Source organism: Topomyia yanbarensis, chromosome 2, assembly GCF_030247195.1.
Source record: "Topomyia yanbarensis strain Yona2022 chromosome 2, ASM3024719v1, whole genome shotgun sequence".
Taxonomy (NCBI): Eukaryota; Metazoa; Arthropoda; class Insecta; order Diptera; family Culicidae; genus Topomyia; species Topomyia yanbarensis.
In genome coordinates this window covers 234,989,439-235,009,207 of record NC_080671.1, presented here as the reverse complement: position 1 = coordinate 235,009,207, position 19,769 = coordinate 234,989,439, and the positions used below count along the sequence as shown (strand labels likewise).

Sequence of the window (19,769 nt, the reverse complement as noted above, 5' to 3'; positions counted from 1 at the left end):
GCATTATGCAATATTATTTCCCATGAGGGAAAAATGGATTAAACCACTTTGCGCGTTAAGGGCACAAAACCTAACTTAAATTAAGTTTTATTTTTTGTGTTTCGAATTCATCTCGTCAGTAACTAGCACCATCTGGGTGTCTAGTTAGACGATGTTTACTTATTTTATGGGTCGCGGACACTTTGTTCCATTTGACATGTATAAAACTAATACACTTAAAAGTGACGAATGTTTCCACCTTTCTTTCCCTTCATCTTGGTTTTCGGGTGCTTGCGGTAACGAAGTTACACATTATGGCTATGTGTCAAAATCGCTTCACAAGCGCCATGCTCGGTGAAATGGCGCATTTTTCATAATTTAAATCGACCGTTTTTTCTGTGGGAGATGAAAATTCATCTCGTGTTACGTCTGTTTGTCTGTGCCATAAGTTTTGTTATTTATGGATATTATTGTGCATTTACATAAAAAATAGAACATGGCTGACATTTCTCGATCGTTTTTAGTAGACAAAAAATTAACAATAAAAACAACCTTGAGAGGATATTAGGCTTTACACCAACCGACATAACCCCACAAAATGAGCCGGGTGAACGTCGTTTGACAATTCTCGGTGGTTTGTTTACATGGGAGTTACGTGAGTTTGACTGTAACAGATGAACACCAGTTGCACTCAAACTCACGCAACTGACAAAGGAAACAAACCACCGAGAATTGTCAAACATGAACGTCATTCATCATGAGTTCATTAGTGTGCTCATCTTGTAGAACTCAATTCGGGACAAATGTACCACCAAGTATAGATCCCTTCAGAAGATTGAAGAGAAAACTCTCATTAAATATTAAAATTTGTAAATTTGGAACGCTTCGTCAATATTTCCTGGGAAACTGGGCTTAGACAACTGGGAAACTGGACTTGACAACTGCAGGATAATTAATGTTATTTCTCAAATGTTTTTGATAATTATAAAATACGCGCCAGACACTAATTATATGCACAACTTATTTCATTTCAAATAATAGGATATCTTCTGTAAAAATCAAAGCCACGTTAACTGATTTAATGCTCACAGTAATTTATTGAATAACATAAAAAAAACAATTATTTAAAATTTTGTTGCAATTTGACTAAAAATTCCACTTCTTTTGTTTCAAACAGCGGTAACCGAAAAGTGCTGGACTGAAACTATTAGCTCCTGGTTGACCGTCCAAGCCAGTACTGAATTCATAAGAAACAATTATGAACTTTTCACAAAAGAGATGTTTATGAAAAACAAAATATAATTTTATAGAATCAATAACAGATCTCATATGGGTTTCATGAGAAAAACTTATGAAATTCTTAAACGCATATATTTGAGCGAAGTCATAAAACTGTTTAATGAAATACATTATTTGTGCGTCTATGGAGTGCATGAATAAAGATAAATGAATTCATAAGCCTGTCTATGACATTCGAAAGCGTTCAATGGCATCGTCAGAAGGCTGGTTCATATGCCGAGACTTATGAAATTCTCAGATGCTTTTTGCTCAGTGTGGTCTTGGTTTGGCAGTGCTGTAAGATTTCTGCGCGTATCCTGTCTTTGCCAGCATTCTCACACAAATCGCGCAAAATGCTCGCAGAAACTCTGCCATCATCAATTTCGTCTTGCTCAATTTTTTTTAACTTTCTGCTTGCCACGGTGACTGGGTTTGCTTGCAGTCCTTTCCTATACAGTTGAGTTTCGTTGGTTGGGCCACAGCCTATGTCCAACTAACGAATTTAATTCGCTAGTTGTACCGACTGACAAATGTCAAAGTCAATAGGGATCTTTAATTTGGAAAAATTGTGCCAGATTTTCATATGTGTTGATAACAGGTGTCCTTACGAGTGCACTCATATCATTCTTAAACCTTAATTATTCTTTTCTGATTTGTAATTTAATAAAAAAACAAATTAAATTCAACCAACAAACTGACAGTTGTCCCACTAAATGACGTATCTGCAAATATCCCGTTCGCCTCATTGTTAACCGGGACATGATCTGGTACTTTGTCCATCCGCTAGCAGCCTGCATCCCAAGTTTCATCTGCAAACTATGGTAGATCTGATAAGGAAACCTATAGAGTTGTACAAGTCGCATGGGTTTGGATGTGTTATTGTCCTAAAACGAAACAAACTAAAAAATGTTTTTTCGATAGTTTCGGGCCTAAAAATTAAAAAGAACTGAGATATTAACTCACGGTACTAATCTGCATCAGAATATGCCTTAACCCGCACACCCCTAAAGATTAGAGCACTGTAGTTAGAGTGTGGCCAAGAGGCCATGACGTATCCAAACGAACATGAAATTTGCAAAGAGAATAGGGAAAGAGACGAAGAGTGAAAATCAGTCAAAACGGCAACACTCCCTTTATGATGATTTCAACACTAGAATTTTGGCAACCGCTTCCACAGGCAGCACTTTAAATGACTCCTATTATATTTTGAAAACAAACCGTATGTCGATTGTTGGATTTGTTTATCAAACGATGCGCATTTCGAAACAAAGAGATGAAATAATTCTATAGCTTGTTTTTACTCATACATATACTCTAGAATGCACCTCACAATCACGATTGAACCAAATTCTGACGAAAATTAAAATTTCTTTTTTAATAGATGTACAATACTTATCTCCTCCAACTCAGGCATGAGTAATGTTTATTTACATTGCACGATTGGTCTGCTCAATAAGGTATTTTTGGCTTCACACTATTCGTCTCTTTCCCTATTCTCTTTGGAAATTTGATGTATTTCTATTGTGTATACATCAAATTCCATGTTCGTTTGGATACGTCATGGCCTCTTGGCCACACTCTAACTAGAGTGCTCAAATAAAAATCCGTATTTGACACGAGATTTTGACGTTCACACCTGGCATCCCTGGAAGCAACTAAACTGGGTTCCCAGTAAAGTTCAACCGGAAATGAACTGGAATAATTTTTGCATCATTTTTCTAAATTTTATTTACCTGAAGAAAAACATTATGTCTAGTATACGGGTTGAGTTTATAGTAATCGTTATCATGAATTAACCCCAATGTGTAATTTTTCATAAAACAAGCTCACAATAAATTATCTACGTTATATAATCTACTAGCAGACAAGACAAACGTTGCAATGCCTTTATTTACTTAACTGGAAAACAAACAATGGAAAAAGAAAATATTAATGTTTGAAAAATAAGTTTCGTTTTTATTCAAATATGATGGGTTTCATTCAGTTTTTACATTTCTTATAAAATAAATTCGCTCAAATTTACAAGATTTTTTCCGAAGTCCGGAGGGCAGAGTCTTGTATGTAAATAGGCAATTTTAAAGCATACTGTAACTACTCGTGCGCCCACTAGTGATATTTTTGTGAACCACAAAAAAATGTAAACAAAATAAAATACAGTTCGGGATTCTACAGAAGCACTATAACATCAAAAAATTTCCTTAAAAATCACGAAAAATAAATTGGGAAATTAATAACAATGGTAAGAAAAAGATTATTTTATCGTTTGCTGTGATATTCAAAAAGTAAAATATATATTTTTTGTTTTCCACTGTCATATTATCCTTTATTTTTCCTTGACCTGCATCAATGTTAATATAACAACCGGTTACCGTGTGCAATAGTTGACAGTAAATTACAAATATTTTGGGATTATTTATGTACTACAGAAGTTATGTTGGGTGAATTTTCAGATGTGGCAGAACCAGAAGTAAAACGAATTTCCATTACCCTCAATTCAATACGACCCCTTCGCGAAGGACAAAATGTGTACATCTGAACACATAGTATGTATCGGATATACGAAGCAAGAAGGATCCCGCATCGAACTTCAAGCGTATGTACTTCAAAGTTCACATCCCGGACAATCACCTCACGAAATAAACCTAAGGATAGGATCGGACTACCGGCAATGGACATTATCGTGTTCCTGTAAAGCAGGAACCGCCAGGTGCAAACACATTGTTGCTTGTTTACTTCATCTTTGTCAGTAAGTAAAAATTCTATTGCAGTTATTTGATGTATAACCTCCTTGATACGATTTTTTTTACAGATTCGGATTCGACAGGCCTGGGTGATCAGTAAAGCAGAAAAAACTAGTTTGTGCGGTGCGAAACCGGTGTTCAAACTTTGTTGTGTGCGCAAACATAAAGTTGTTGTAGAAGAGAATTCTTCCAAAAAGGAACAGTTACTTAAAGACGCTTTTGATCGTATTTTGGAAGGTATGAATATGGATATAAACATTATTTATCTTATAGAAATTAATTTTTTAGCTTCGCCGGACTCAGCAATTAAGAAGCACCTGGATGGAAGAATTCTCAGAACGCCAAAACCGAACACTGGTCCCCTGACCAATACAAATGTGGAAATCTATGTGACCAGAAACGAGATACAATAATTGTTATCTTTTCACGAATCGTCGTCAGCTTATGATGGAATCGACTTTTTGTCTGAAGATGACAAACAATTTTATGAACAATTTGTTTATAAATAAATCGAATCCGTCATCAACATATGTGAAGAATCCAAATGTCAGTCAAATAATGCTTGGAAGCGGCATCGATCAATTCGCATAACTGCTAGTTCGTGCTATGAGCTGTACACATATAGCTCGAATAAATCTCCAGATTGGCAAAAAAAAGTTACCTTGCACCGAAGACTCACAACACACGCAATGAAATACGGAAAGGAAACCGAGCGAAAAGCCTTTGAATGCTACAAGTCAAAGCGTAATCCACTTATTAAAAAATGTGGCTTTGTTGTACACTAAGGTTTTTTTACACGGGGGATACGTACCGTGTAAAAAAAACCGTGCAAAAAAAACCGCGTTAATTGCGAAATCCGTGTAAAAAAAAACCGTGTTAATTGCGAAATCCGTGTAAAAAAACCGCGTTAATTGCGAAATCCGTGTAAAAAAACCGTGTTAATTCAGAAAACCGTGCAAAAAAAACCGCGTTAATTCCGAAAATCGTGCAAAAAAACCGCGTTACATTCAATGCAAAAGACTTAGACGATTTTAGGAAAAGGGATGATTTCGGAGTTTTATCAAAAATGTTCTAAGTCCTTTTGAAGGCAAAAGACTTAGACGATTTTTGAACAGGTTTTTTTTGCACGGATTATGCAAGTAGCACGGTTTTTGCTTTTTCCAATTCCTTAGGTTTTTGGAAAAGTGAAAACGTCGGATCTTGAGGTTTCCTTTTGTCCCGCACTTTAACAATATGGTTGTTTTCGGTACAGTGTTAACGAGTAGGCACCAAATATCGATGCCTGAGGCCATTTGGAATACCAAGATGACGACTTCCGGTCTAACAGAATTTTCAATAACCCAATCAGTATGCATATTTTCCGAGCGGGCCTAATGAGCGCATGATAGAGATCAATGTCTGAGGCCATTTTGAAATACAACATCTGTATAACTCACAACATGGAGTGTTTTGGAACTGGATTGACAAATATGCAGTTGCCAGAGGTCTGACGTCATTGTAACACCCAAGATGGTTCTGATTATTTAGTGTAAATATCCAGCGTAAAACAAAAAGATACATTTATTTTTGTATATTTTGCATTTATAAGATAAGAAAAATGTGCTCATGAATGGATTTACTCGAATTTGAGTTGGTTCGTCTGCTAGAGCTCATCGAGCGAATCTTCATGCGAGACTCAAAGTCGAATCAAAAAGCTGACATAATCAGGGGGAAATAATAAAATCAGGTCTTCGCTGTATTATTAAGGGGGGCGTCTGGTGTAAAGTGCTCAAACCGAAAGTTATTTTGTTTTACGATTTTGAAGGCAAGGAAACAATGCATCTTTTATGTAATGTTAAGCTTTAAATTTGTACGCTTATTCTGTACGAAAAAAATATTTGCACGGCCTTATTCTGCGCGGCGTGTGACGTGAGACGACGAAACTCACCTCACTTTACGTGACTTTTCTCACCCGATTCTGAGAGTCGACTCGGGTGAGGTGAGATTCCTCATTGCGGTTAAATGGGAGTCTCACGTCACCCGAAATGACTCTTCAGAATTGGGTGAAGTCACGTAGAGTGAGGTGAGATTAGTCGTCTCACGTCACACGCCGCGCAGAATAGGGTCGGCAGCCACGCAGAGCCATACGAGCGTTCCAAGAGTAGACGTCCAACCATTTCCACGTCGAGGAGCGCCGCGGCTAACACGATGACTCTTGATAAAATTGTTTGACACAGGAAATTAAGTAAAATTTGTAAAGCTTAGACTTGTAGTTACTCGATGAACCCAAAAAAAGTTCGAGTTTAGGAAAATGGCTTCATGTAAACCGAAAAATCTCATATTTTTCTGTAAAATTCGTGCACTTTTCTTCAAAATAATAGAGAGAACAATTTTTTCATTCTGTTTTCTGTGGTTCACCGACAGGCTACACATATTGTGCATTGTCATAAAAAAATCAAGTCAATTCTTTGATTAGTTTTTGAGTTATCGTGTTCACCAATTTGAAAAACGCGGTTTCGAAAAAACGCTATTAATGGATACTCCATATCAAATTGCATCACGGAAAAAATGACGTGGAAAACAATCCATTTGGTATTTTCTCTTAAAAATTTGGTGGAAGTATTTTTTTTTTATCTTAAAATACGTTTATTTAGGCCCAAATGCTGTAGCTTAACGAGGCCGATAATTCATTTTTTTTATATTACATGTCACATGTTAGTGGGGGAAGGGAAAGCCGTATTTAGGGGCGGCTTGCTCCCCTCTTATGTAAGTAAAGGAAAAAGGTAGGAAGTGGGATACATATTGTGTAATTGACATCGTCGTTTGCTGATTGATCATTGTGGCGGATATGCACATTTTGTTGTAGTGTTGTAGTTTCCAGCCTGTAATCGCAGGGGCGAGGGGAGGGTCGATATTTCGGATAATTATTGGCACTCTATATCATCTGCATGTGCGGTATGTCATGATGTTCTGGATAGACGGTTATCAAGAAGAGTGTGCACCGAAGACTCGTGAAGCAATGCCATATTGTAGATACAGGGATAGGTTGGTGAGATTCTACTGTGAATGAGAGAGGGTAAAATGTATTAAACTTGGACATCAATGGTTTTCAAAAAGATATAGATAAGAAAAATATAGGGGTGGTCACGGCTTCCCAGGACGTCCCGGACTGGCACATAGGGTGATCTACCTCGGGCCCGAAGGGAATCTATTAGTTGGGACCTGGCAACACAGTACTCTGCGCACAGCCAAACAACATGCTCGATGTCGTGATAGCCGTTCTCACAAACACAATGATTATTTTCAGCAAGCCCTATACGACGGAGATGCGCGTCAAACGAGTAATGGTTGGACATGATCCTTGACATCGTACGAATAAAGTCCCGGTTCACATCCAACCCCTTAAACCAAGCATTCGTTGATACCGTCGGGATAATGGAATGTAGCCACCGTCCCAGATGCCCATTGCTCCATGAGGTTTGCCAACTATCAAGCGTCCTCTGACGAGAGATACTGAAAAATTCGTTGAAGCAAATTGGTCTTTCGTAAGTGTCGCCTTCTAATGCGCCCACCTTGGCTAAAGAGTCCGCCTTCTCATTGCCCGCAATAGAACAATGTGACGGGACCCAAACCAAGGTAATCTGGTAAGATTTTTCAGATAAAGCACTCAGATATTCCCGTATTTTCCCTAGGAAATACGGTGAGTGCTTTCCAGGCTTCGCCGCACGGATGGCCTCAATGGAGCTGAGACTATCCGAAACGATGAAGTAATGGTCTGAGGGCAGGGTGTCAATGATCCCGAGAGTATACTGAATGGCAGCTAATTCTGCGACGTAAATTGAAGCAGGATCATTGAGTTTGAATGAGGCAGCAAGATTTTCGTTGAAGATACCGAAGCCTGTGGACCCGTCGAGAATTGATCCGTCAGTGTAGAACATTTTGGCGCAGTCGACTTGATGGTATTTGTTATAGAAAATATTTGGGACCACTTGTGGGCGAATATGATCCGGAATTCCACAAATCTCTTCCTTCATGGATGTATCGAAAAATACAGTGTGATCAGAAGTATCTAAGAGATGAGCACGGTTGACGTTATATGTAGATGAATTGATGTTCTGTGCCATGTAATCGAAGTACAAGGACATGAATCGGGTCTGAAAATTAAGCTCGACAAGCCTTTCGCAATTTGCAATCACCAATGGGTTCAGAATATCGCATCGAATGAGCAATCGATATGAGAGGTCCCAGAATCGATTTTTCAGCGGAAGAACGCCCGCCAGCACTTCGAGGCTCATCGTATGGGTCGAGTGCATGCAACCCAAGGCAATACGCAAGCAACGATACTGGATTCGCTCCAGTTTGATGAAGTGTATGTTCGCAGCGGAGCGAAAGCAGAAACATCCGTACTCCAACACTGATAATATCGTTGTTTGGTACAACCTGATTAGGTCTCCTGGATGGGCACCCCACCATGTTCCAGTTATTGTACGGAAAAAGTTGATCCTTTGTTGGCACTTCTGTTTCAGATACCTAATGTGACATCCCCAGGTACCTTTAGAGTCGAACCATACCCCGAGATATTTGAATGTTGAAGCCTGAGCAATAGTTTGATCCATTAATTGAAGCTGTAGTTGCGCTGGTTCACGCTTTCTAGAAAATACGACTAGCTCAGTTTTCTCCGTGGAGAACTCGATACCCAGTTGGAGAGCCCATGCAGACAAATTGTCCAAGGTATCTTGCAGTGGTCCTTGCAAGTCGACGGCTTTAGGACCTGTAATAGAGACCACACCGTCATCTGCAAGCTGCCTTAGCGTGCAGGAATTGACAAGACATTCGTCCACGTCATTCACGTAAAAATTGTAGAGGAGAGGGCTTAGACATGAGCCCTGGGGAAGGCCCATGTAGCTAAATCGTGATGTCGATAAATCGCCATGCGAGAAATGCATTTGTTTTTCAGACAACAGGTTTAGCAAAAAGTTATTTAAAATTGGTGAAAGACCATGCTGGTGCAACTTCTCATAAAGAATGTTGATCGAAACTGAATCGAAAGCCCCCTTAATATCCAAGAATACTGATGCCATCTGCTCTTTGTTAGCATATGCCATTTGAATTTCTGTTGAGAGCAACGCAAGGCAATCGTTCGTCCCTTTGCCTTTGCGGAAGCCAAATTGTGTATCTGACAGTAAGCCATTTGTTTCGACCCAATTATCGAGGCGAAACAAGATCATTTTTTCGAATAACTTCCGGATACAGGACAGCATTGCAATCGGACGATACGAATTGTGGTCGGAGGCTGGTTTTCCTGGTTTTTGGATGGCGATGACCCTCACCTGTCTCCAGTCATGTGGGACAATGTTACCCTCGAGAAACCTATTAAATAAATTCAACAAGCGTCTTTTGGCAGAGTCTGGCAGATTCTTCAATAAGTTGAATTTAATTCTATCTGGCCCCGGGGCTTTATTGTTACATGATAAGAGAGCTAGTGAGAACTCCACCATCGTAAACGGTGTTTCGTTCGCGGTATTGTAAGGCGACGCGGCGCGGTAGATTTTCTGTGCCGGGGCGGAATCCGGACAAACCTTCTTGGCGAAATCGAATATCCAACGGTTTGAATATTCCACGCTCTCGTTAGTACTGTTTCGGTTTCGCATACGTCGGGCCGTGCCCCAAAGAGTGCTCATCGATGTTTCTCTTGTTAACCCGTCGACAAACCGGCGCCAGTAACTGCGTTTCTTAGCTTTTATTAAATTTTTCATTCGCTTTTCTAATATCGCGTACACTCGATAACTAGCAACTAACCCGTCGTTCCGGAAAGTTTTATACGCGGCAGCTTTCTCCGCGTACACGTCTGAGCACTCTTTGTCCCACCACGGGTTGGGAGAACGCGCTATCGAGAATCGAGTTGGACAAAAACTTATATTCTTCCTCCGGGGGAAGTATCTGTGTTGAATCGATAGTTTTGGATATCTCAGCAGCGTAGCTCTTCCAATCAATGTTTCGTGTGAGGTCATAGGGAACATTGATTGGTGTCGATGGTCTTGAACCAGTGGTGATTGCAATTACAATTGGTAAGTGGTCACTACCGTGGGGATCAGATATTACCTTCCACTTGCAATCTAACCGTAGTGATATCGAGCATAAAGATATGTCCAGTGCACTTGCTTGCGCAGGTGGTCTAGGAATTCGTGTCATTTCTCCTGTGTTCAGAATTGTCATATTGAAGTTGTCACAAAGGTCTTGAATTGTCGAAGATCGATTATCGTCGTATAGACAGCCCCACCCCGTACCGTGAGAGTTAAAGTCTCCAAGAAGCAGGCGGGGCGAGGGAAGGTGTTCAATCACGTTGGAGAATCTTCGATATCCCATCATGGCCCTAGGAGGAATGTAAATAGAAGCAATGCAAAGATCTTTGCCTTTGATTGTTGTTTGACAAGCGACAACTTCAATGCCTGGCGTCGAAGGGAGGTTGATTCGATTGAAGGAGTAGCACTTTTTGATCCCTAAAAGTACCCCCCATATGAGTCTTCTCGATCCAAGCGGATAATGTTAAAATCGTGGAAGTTGAGGTTTATATTAGAAGTTAGCCATATTTCACATAGGGAAAATGCATCACAATGATTGTAATTTAGCAAGTGTTTTAATGAATCAATTTTGGGGATAATACTTCTGCAGTTCCACTATAAAACAGTGATCAGATCCCTGATTCCGTCTAATAAGTTAGCCATCGAAGGATACGATCGCTGTAAGGAGGGGCCATTGTTCAGTCAACTGTTTTAAAAATGTTCTTACTGTTGGTAGAATAGCAACCAGCAAGCTTTTCATAGGATCGGTAATGTTGAAAGCTGTGAATATCCAGTCCACAATGTCAGAAAATTTAAGGAATTCCGTTTTAGGTTGAGTTTCTGACTGTAAAATTGGAGCACTTGGGATTTTTGGTGCCCCGGGGAGTGCTGGGAACTCCTGGTTGTATCTCAATTTCCCAAAACCAGGAGGTATTATCTTCGGATTTGTACCAGCACTTCCAGTTGATGAATTATTTTTATTTTGTACCCTTGTTTGGGACAACCTAGGACCCTTACGAGGAAGTTCAGGTGAGTTTTGATTAGGTCTTTTCCTAGAGTTTCCAAGCGGAGCCAAAGAATGCCCCTCGCAAGGGTCGTTAGAGGCGTTATCGTCAGTTGGCAAGAGAGCGAATGGGTTTTCGGAGATAAGTAGAACAGCTCTTTTAAGCATTTCTGCGTAAGAGCGTCTGGAGCGATCTTTGGCGGATCGCTTCAGTTTATCCGCGCGAAGTTTGTACGTTGGGCATGTCAAAAGTGCATGCGGATTCTCCCCACAGTAAACACACTTCTCAGCGGGCCTACTGCAAGTATCATCCGCATGGCGTTCCCCACATTTACCGCACCGTTGCTTGTTGCTACAGTAGGTGGCCGTGTGACCTAGCTGCTTGCAATTGGAACAATTCATGACCCGCGGTACAAACAGGCGTACAGGTAGACGAGCTCCTCCCACTTCAACGTAGCTCGGAAGTGCAGATCCGGCGAAGGTTACGCGAAACGAGTCTGATGGATAGTAATTACCATCTTCGATGGACTTTGAGTGCAATTGCTTGCACTTGTAACCCGTCAGGGTAACAATTTAGCACTGGGTGGAAATATACCATTTATTGGGTATACACTCCGTAGAGTGTATTGTTTACATAAAATTAGACTCACCGCTGTTCCATATGTTCGTTCATGTTTTGATGTAAATTTCATTTGTTTTTTTATCCATGAACGTTTTTGTTGACATAGCTAGATTAGATAATTTTTGTTGCATGTTTGTGAATTAACAGTAGGGTTTAGATAGGCTTCAATTTTCCACTTGCTGGCAAAAACGATTGCTGAATACGCTACTCAGCGGGTGACAGCGACGGTGGTGGTGGAAGGTGGAGTGGCATATTGACATCGAGGAAAAGGCGGCCATCGTAAAAGAGTAGATAGTGACGGACCACGGCATCGATCAGACGCCCGATCAGTTGTTTTTGTTTTCGGGACAGTTTCCCGCCACTAGGAAAGTATTTCAGTGCGCGCGTGCGACGGCAAGCTAAAACCGTCAAAAGTGCCGGCCGTGGTTCGGGCATTAGTGAAGTGTACGGTGTCGGTTCGCCAATAGGGGTAAGCTAAGAGTACTTTCGCTTCCCCGGCTAAATAATAAGGAACCACGACATCGACCGTTCTCGCTATAGAGGATAAGTCGAACGAGCCTAGCTCTCCTCTATAGCTAATAGCCAAGGAGAACGAAGCAGGGCGGACAAAGGTTCCCCCTGGGAAGTTTACTGTGGTAACTTCCGGGATCGTTTACGGCGAGTAGACGATCCGGCGATTCGTCGCCAACGTCGCTAGGGAGGTTCCAACAAAGGAGCCAAGCTCACCTCCCTAGCTAAACGCCAAGGACCGCTGCCGGAGCAGCCAACGCCATTCCGGGAGACCCAACAAACATTTCGTGGTTTTATAAACGTTTTAACAGTTGCTTTATTCAGCTCTAGCTGAACATTGGAAGTATACGTGTAATCATATATCGTTTATTCCACCCTTAAACATCCGGGATTTGGAGAATTTATTCAGCTTGTCTGATTAAGACACATGAAAGAACAATTCTTCAGCACGTATACAGCCTGAAGAAAACCACAGTACAGCTTTATCAATAAACCTTTTCGTTACCGCTATTCAGCTGAGGGAATTATCATAGGAAAATTGTTAAAAAAGACATTTATTTCAAGTTACACACGCCATCAATCTCTTTGGAAGCCATATTCTTTTATTAGTGTTACGTTACAGTTAGAGAAAAATTGTATTACCTTGTTGGAAGTCATATCACGTACCTGGATCCGAACCAGCAACCTGTTGAATACTAAGCACTTACCTTACTGTCTGCACCAATCTTGCATACATCGAATGCTTAAGATTTCACCGATGTACCGACAAGTCCAGGCTGCTGAATAGAGTCTGTACAAAGGCTACAGTAGCCTTCTATAGATTTGAGTGAACCTAGTTGGCTTGGGTTCGAATCCCAACCTACGATAATTTTTTATTTCAATTTTTTTTAATTAATAATTTTTAGAACATTCGGGAATTTTAAATTAGATAATTTATTTATTTCCAAAATGATGATTATAGTCGTTTTTGTTTCCAAGGTGAGGATTTATGGTTGTCAAAAAACATTTAGATAAGTAAAAATGGGTGTTATATGAAAGTGGTGGTAACTGAATGATGGATTGAAGTCATTTATAATTCTAAGGTGGCAATCTGCTCAATTTATTTACTACTCCCTGCCAAATGATTTTCTTTCCATTTTGATTTTTTTTGGTAAGCGGACTTCGCTGTTCGAATTCAATAGTTTATTTATTTATATCAGCTAAGTTCGCCAGCGTGAATAATCAATTAAAAGGTAAATTTACATAAACGAGGGCGCGTGTGATTTGGTAAGCTTGTACATTGAAAAACTGTAAATCGTGTATTTCCCGTGGTGAAAACTCAGTAGATATAAAAAAACTAAATAAACTTTCTTTATTTCTTTATTCATTTATTGATCTATAGCTCCTTAACTGTAATATATGCAAAACATCTCAATTGGAATATACCGAAATAATAAAAAATCCTTCACTTAATAGTAAAAAAAATATTGTGTGTGTGTTGGGACTCGAACCCAGGTCGGTTGCCATTCCTCATGATTTGCTAATCGCGCCAATTTTTGTAGTAGTTACAATTACCTTTGTTAAACACATAATTCAGCTAAAAGTCAAAGGTGGTATAACGGCAAATGTAAAGGTAGAAACAACCTCTTGAAGACATGTAGTGCAGCTTAATGATTAAAGGTAATACTATTGGTAACAGCATCGTTTATTCAACTCGCAATTCAGTCTAATTAAGATGGTTGAATAAAAGCTTTAATATTGTCGCTATTACATTTATTAGCAGTATACTTTAGCCTAGTTGGAACTGGCGAATACTGGATTTTAAATAGACTGAATAAACTGTTAATGTTTAAATAGTTCAGCGAAAGTTTTATTCAGCTTACATAACCTTTAATCTGCTTTAAATCAACACGTAGTCTTATAGTTCAGCTCCTAATGTTTGTTGGGGAACTCGGCCGTTGTAGTCCCGGTCGGTCGGAAGAAACCGCCCGTCTTTCCCGCCAACAGCAGTAGCAGATCACCAGCAGCAGCAGCAGTTGAGAGAGTAGCGGAGAATAAAAATCGGTAAATTTAATAATTTATTTTGTTTTTTTACACTTTTTTCTTGTGAAACGAAAATCCTTGATTTAGTAGAAGCACCCCACACTCCGGAAGAAAAAAATATTTTCCAAAATAGGAAAAAAAAATTTTCAGTGTGTTTTGCGCTGTGCGCCAAATGTAAGTAGTGGCTCCCCGACGGGGAATTGAACCCCGGTCTCCCGCGTGACAGGCGGGGATACTGACCACTATACTATCGAGGATCTTGCTGGTGAACTAAGTGGTTTCTTTCCATTCCTCCTCACGTTTGATGCTCTCGGCGGTGCTCTGTGTGGACGAAAACTTCTCTCGAACTCGTAAACATTAGAGCATGTTGATCCGTTGACCTTATCACACATTGCAATTAGTCCAAGCCCGATTGTTGGTTGCAAGTACAACCGGGACCGTACACTCAAATCTGGGATCACCAGCACTGACGCAAGTGCATGTGCTTCCAACAACTCCCGATTCGCTTCTTTCCTCATGCCTTAGAGATTTTTTTTTGACGAACAGAACTCGCAGGTTGTGATTTCTTCAAGTCCGTGTTAGGAAATTGAATGTGCAGAGCCAAAAAATAATTGGAGAGTCAAAACTTCGCAAACCTTAGCAACACACTTCCAAGTTGGTACGATAATTTGTTTCTGTTAACTAATCAACAGCAGTGTTATTTCGTGCACATACTAGAATCGATTCGCCATTTGAATTTACCAGCTGATAGACGTTTAACAGTTTTACCTGCTACGGGCAGTTTTTGAATCAGCTATTGTATTTAACGACCAACATCTGGGAACGAATCAAATCAGGCAAGCTCGGAGCACTGAAGCACATTGGCAAAATGCTGATACGGAGTGTAACATCATTGGAATCATTTTGATTGCCGTATCCCAATATCCACGAGTAGATCTTCTTAGATAAAATCCACCGCATAGCGTAAGGCGCACTCGACCTGTGACTGATGTTTGTATTTCAATTGAAAATAAATATCTCGTCTTGTCCGTAAATATTGGGAACTTTCATTGCACACCAATGATTTTTGCAGTTCGCTTGTAAATCTCAACATCAACCTTCATGTCAACATCGAATAGACAATTGTTTTCTTGTTCAATCCCATATTCCATCGAAGCTCAACGTTCTCCTGTGTCTGGTTTTCTTTGGAATGCATATCACAATCTGCTTCGAGCTTCTCCGAAAATATGTTGGAATCGAAAATATGTTGAGACTGATGGTCAAAATAAGGTCATTGAACTGGCGACGATTCCTTCTCAATGAGTTTGTTTTTCCAATATTGGAATATTGCATCCACGGTACAAGCTTGCTGATATGCGCCGCCAAAACCTGACGTGCTCGTAGATCCTCTCGATCGATGGAAACCTTCACCGTCCAGAATAAGGAGCATCTGTCGACACTGTTCTTGTTACCAGCTTAATATCTCCTTGATGTAGTTCTGTGCTGCACATGGTTATCTGCAAAGCTGACAGCAACACAACCGAATTTACCTTGGTAGGGATGAAACCGATGAAACCAAAGATAAACACGTTCCACATACCACACTAGTAGCACATTAAGCGGCTCATCGCCAAGTGACCTATCGCCGTGCAAGGTATCTCCGCCCGGACCGAGGTGACTCTGCAGCCGTTTTGCACATCACTAGTATGCTTGGCCCTTGAATATCACAGAAGTGACATGAGTGCGAAAGAAGTTTCTGATTTTTCACTATTACATCGCCTTCGTGCTACAGCATACTGATGCCAACAATCACTAACAAATTCGAACGTCGACTAGACTCGAATTCATCGGAGATTGTTGGCATCAGTATGCTGTAGCACGAAGGCGATGTAATAGTGAAAAATCAGAAACTTCTTTCGCACTCATGTCACTTCTGTGATATTCAAGGGCCAAGCATACTAGTGATGTGCAAAACGGCTGCAGAGTCACCTCGGTCCGGGCGGAGATACCTTGCACGGCGATAGGTCACTTGGCGATGAGCCGCTTAATGTGCTACTAGTGTGGTATGTGGAACGTGTTTATCTTTGGTTTCATCGGTTTCATCCCTACCAAGGTAAATTCGGTTGTGTTGCTGTCAGCTTTGCAGATAACCATGTGCAGCACAGAACTACATCAAGGAGATATTAAGCTGGTAACAAGAACAGTGTCGACAGATGCTCCTTATTCTGGACGGTGAAGGTTTCCATCGATCGAGAGGATCTACGAGCACGTCAGGTTTTGGCGGCGCATATCAGCAAGCTTGTACCGTGGATGCAATATTCCAATATTGGAAAAACAAACTCATTGAGAAGGAATCGTCGCCAGTTCAATGACCTTATTTTGACCATCAGTCTCAACATATTTTCGATTCCAACATATTTTCGGAGAAGCTCGAAGCAGATTGTGATATGCATTCCAAAGAAAACCAGACACAGGAGAACGTTGAGCTTCGATGGAATATGGGATTGAACAAGAAAACAATTGTCTATTCGATGTTGACATGAAGGTTGATGTTGAGATTTACAAGCGAACTGCAAAAATCATTGGTGTGCAATGAAAGTTCCCAATATTTACGGACAAGACGAGATATTTATTTTCAATTGAAATACAAACATCAGTCACAGGTCGAGTGCGCCTTACGCTATGCGGTGGATTTTATCTAAGAAGATCTACTCGTGGATATTGGGATACGGCAATCAAAATGATTCCAATGATGTTACACTCCGTATCAGCAATTTGCCAATGTGCTTCAGTGCTCCGAGCTTGCCTGATTTGATTCGTTCCCAGATGTTGGTCGTTAAATACAATAGCTGATTCAAAAACTGCCCGTAGCAGGTAAAACTGTTAAACGTCTATCAGCTGGTAAATTCAAATGGCGAATCGATTCTAGTATGTGCACGAAATAACACTGCTGTTGATTAGTTAACAGAAACAAATTATCGTACCAACTTGGAAGTGTGTTGCTAAGGTTTGCGAAGTTTTGACTCTCCAATTATTTTTTGGCTCTGCACATTCAATTTCCTAACACGGACTTGAAGAAATCACAACCTGCGAGTTCTGTTCGTCAAAAAAAAATCTCTAAGGCATGAGGAAAGAAGCGAATCGGGAGTTGTTGGAAGCACATGCACTTGCGTCAGTGCTGGTGATCCCAGATTTGAGTGTACGGTCCCGGTTGTACTTGCAACCAACAATCGGGCTTGGACTAATTGCAATGTGTGATAAGGTCAACGGATCAACATGCTCTAATGTTTACGAGTTCGAGAGAAGTTTTCGTCCACACAGAGCACCGCCGAGAGCATCAAACGTGAGGAGGAATGGAAAGAAACCACTTAGTTCACCAGCAAGATCCTCGATAGTATAGTGGTCAGTATCCCCGCCTGTCACGCGGGAGACCGGGGTTCAATTCCCCGTCGGGGAGCCACTACTTACATTTGGCGCACAGCGCAAAACACACTGAAAAAAATATTTTCCTATTTTGGAAAATATTTTTTTCTTCCGGAGTGTGGGGTGTTTCTACTAAATCAAGGATTTTCGTAGAACAGTGGTGAGGTTTCTTCCGCAATATTTTTCCGCGGTCGTATATTTATTATTTATTTACATTTTTGGTATTATTTTTTGATTTTTGCATTTTCCTTTTTTTGTCCGAATTTGTGGATTGCGTTGTTTGTGTTTGGTCTGCTGGACGAGTAGTTTGAAGGTTGTTGTCATTTATTCGGTTGCGGTGGCCAATCGCCTTGAATTCTCAACCCGGTTTGAGACATTTTTGGAGCAGCTTGATTTCCCGAAATTTTAAGGGAATCGTTAGTGGGCGAAAAATCAGAAATTTTACCGTACCAGTACTTACATGCTTTGTGTCTTGGTGATTTCTTCCAATATAGCGCAATTTATGATGGCGTTGGAGAAATTCAACCAAGCGTGTGTGTTCATGCGCGTCGATCATTTACATTTCGATGAGCTGGATTTTGAGTTGCTATCTCGAAGCATTTTTATCTCTCCTGATTCGGATCTTTCGGGTGTACAGCGGCAGCGGCGTCTTCGGGGAATTTTGTCGCATGAGCGGTCGTCTCGGAGGGAATTAGTCCGTAATTTTCGGGGTGACGTGGGTGAAGAAAAGGAGGTCTGCCTTGGTAAATTACTAACAATAAAGGAAGATCTCCAGTACCGGTGCCCAAACAAGGAGATTTACCGAACACGGTTGCTTCATTTGGGGTCTAGGCTCCAGGTTATCCGAAATTATGCGGCAGGGGAGGTCAACCAGGAAATTTCAGGGTTGCTGGAGGAAGTTCTAGCAGTTTATGCCAGTCATTTTAATGACGAACAGGCAGCACTTCCTCCCGACAACCAACAAGGGGAGGATGGAGAAATTTTGGGAGATTTGCTGAGTACAGACGTACCTGCAATTCCACAGGGATCCAATCCTTCCGATAACCAAGGATCTCTTTCTAAACAGCTCGTAGGGGACGACCTGTTGCGTGTCTTGTGCGAGATGAGGGACGAGATTCGACAATTGCGACAGCAATCCGACGATAATAAAGCCCTAGCGTCTCAGGGGTCTGATGCTTTTTCAAAAGCTACCGAAACGCTTTTGGGCGGGATTGCTTCACTGACAACAATTTCGTCAGTTTTGAGAAAGACGGTTCAAGAAGTTGTCTCACTTCGTGAATCCGTGAATGAACTTCGGGCACTAGTACATCAGAAGGAAAGTGATTCCGAGAAGGATCTGCAGACCGATCTGGAAGATTTGCGTTTGATGGACGTACCCGATTCATTTGATGAACCAGAGATTCCTCGCTCAACACTGGCGCCCAGTCCCGATCAATTTGTGTTGAAGCGAGGATTCTCGGGTCAACAAAATCTATGTCCATCACTTCCTATCGAGAAACCGAAACAGAATACTGGATTCACAACCCCGTACCAAACTCAGAACCAGCCTTACGTTCCTGAATTGACCGAACAGCTGGCGGGACCATCATATCCGAACTTTTCGATATCCACCAATGCGGGAAACAGATCGATGGTGGTCCCCAGGAATTACTCGCGAAACCCGCAACGCGTCGCTGATTGGAAAATTCGGAAGTATGCTGGAACTGATGAAGGAACTGGACTTAATGAGTTTTTGGACACGGTAGCAAATTACGCTGCGTGTGAACAAATGTGCGAAGATGAACTTTTCAATTCTGCGATGCATTTGTTCACTGGCAATGCTTTGACCTGGTATCAGGCTATGCGTGCGCAAAACCGGTCGTTTAACTGGAACCATCTTGTATGCGAGCTCAAGGTAAATTTTGTACATCCTGAACTTGATGCTACACTCAAAATGAAGGCTCTCCAGCGCCGGCAGATGCGCAATGAATCTTTCCAGGAATATTTCCTGGAAATGGAGAAAATATTTCGTGCGATGACGGTTCCAATGGCACCGAGCGAAAAACTCGACGTGCTCAAGCGAAACCTGAAAGCCGACTATAAACAAATGCTAATCCTCAGGCCAGTGAACACGCTTTCAGAATTGATGAGTCTTGGTAAATCGATCGACGCCTCCAAGACGCCGATTTATC

General features: G+C 41.0%; 1 protein-coding gene and 2 non-coding genes across 9 annotated transcripts in view; 1 reads left to right on the top strand and 2 right to left on the bottom strand.

The window, feature by feature from the left end:
* Window positions 1-19,769, bottom strand: part of LOC131678338 (putative uncharacterized protein DDB_G0282133) — a 2,723,618-nt gene that overhangs the window by 202,502 nt on the left and 2,501,347 nt on the right. The window contains exon 17 of one of the 7 annotated variants that reach the window (XM_058958411.1): window positions 2,026-2,073. The exons of 5 other annotated variants lie outside the window; for them this stretch is intronic. In XM_058958411.1, the coding sequence (XP_058814394.1) occupies window positions 2,041-2,073 (33 nt within the window). In that variant the 3' untranslated portion in view covers window positions 2,026-2,040. Of the gene's footprint in view, window positions 1-2,025; window positions 2,074-13,992; window positions 14,146-19,769 lie in introns of those variants that run through there. One more of the 7 variants, XM_058958409.1, reaches the window with a different exon arrangement.
* Trnad-guc (transfer RNA aspartic acid (anticodon GUC)) lies at window positions 14,382-14,453 on the bottom strand. Its single transcript has one exon. It is a non-coding gene; the product is annotated as a tRNA-Asp (tRNA).
* Window positions 17,561-17,632, top strand: Trnad-guc (transfer RNA aspartic acid (anticodon GUC)). Its single transcript has one exon. It is a non-coding gene; the product is annotated as a tRNA-Asp (tRNA).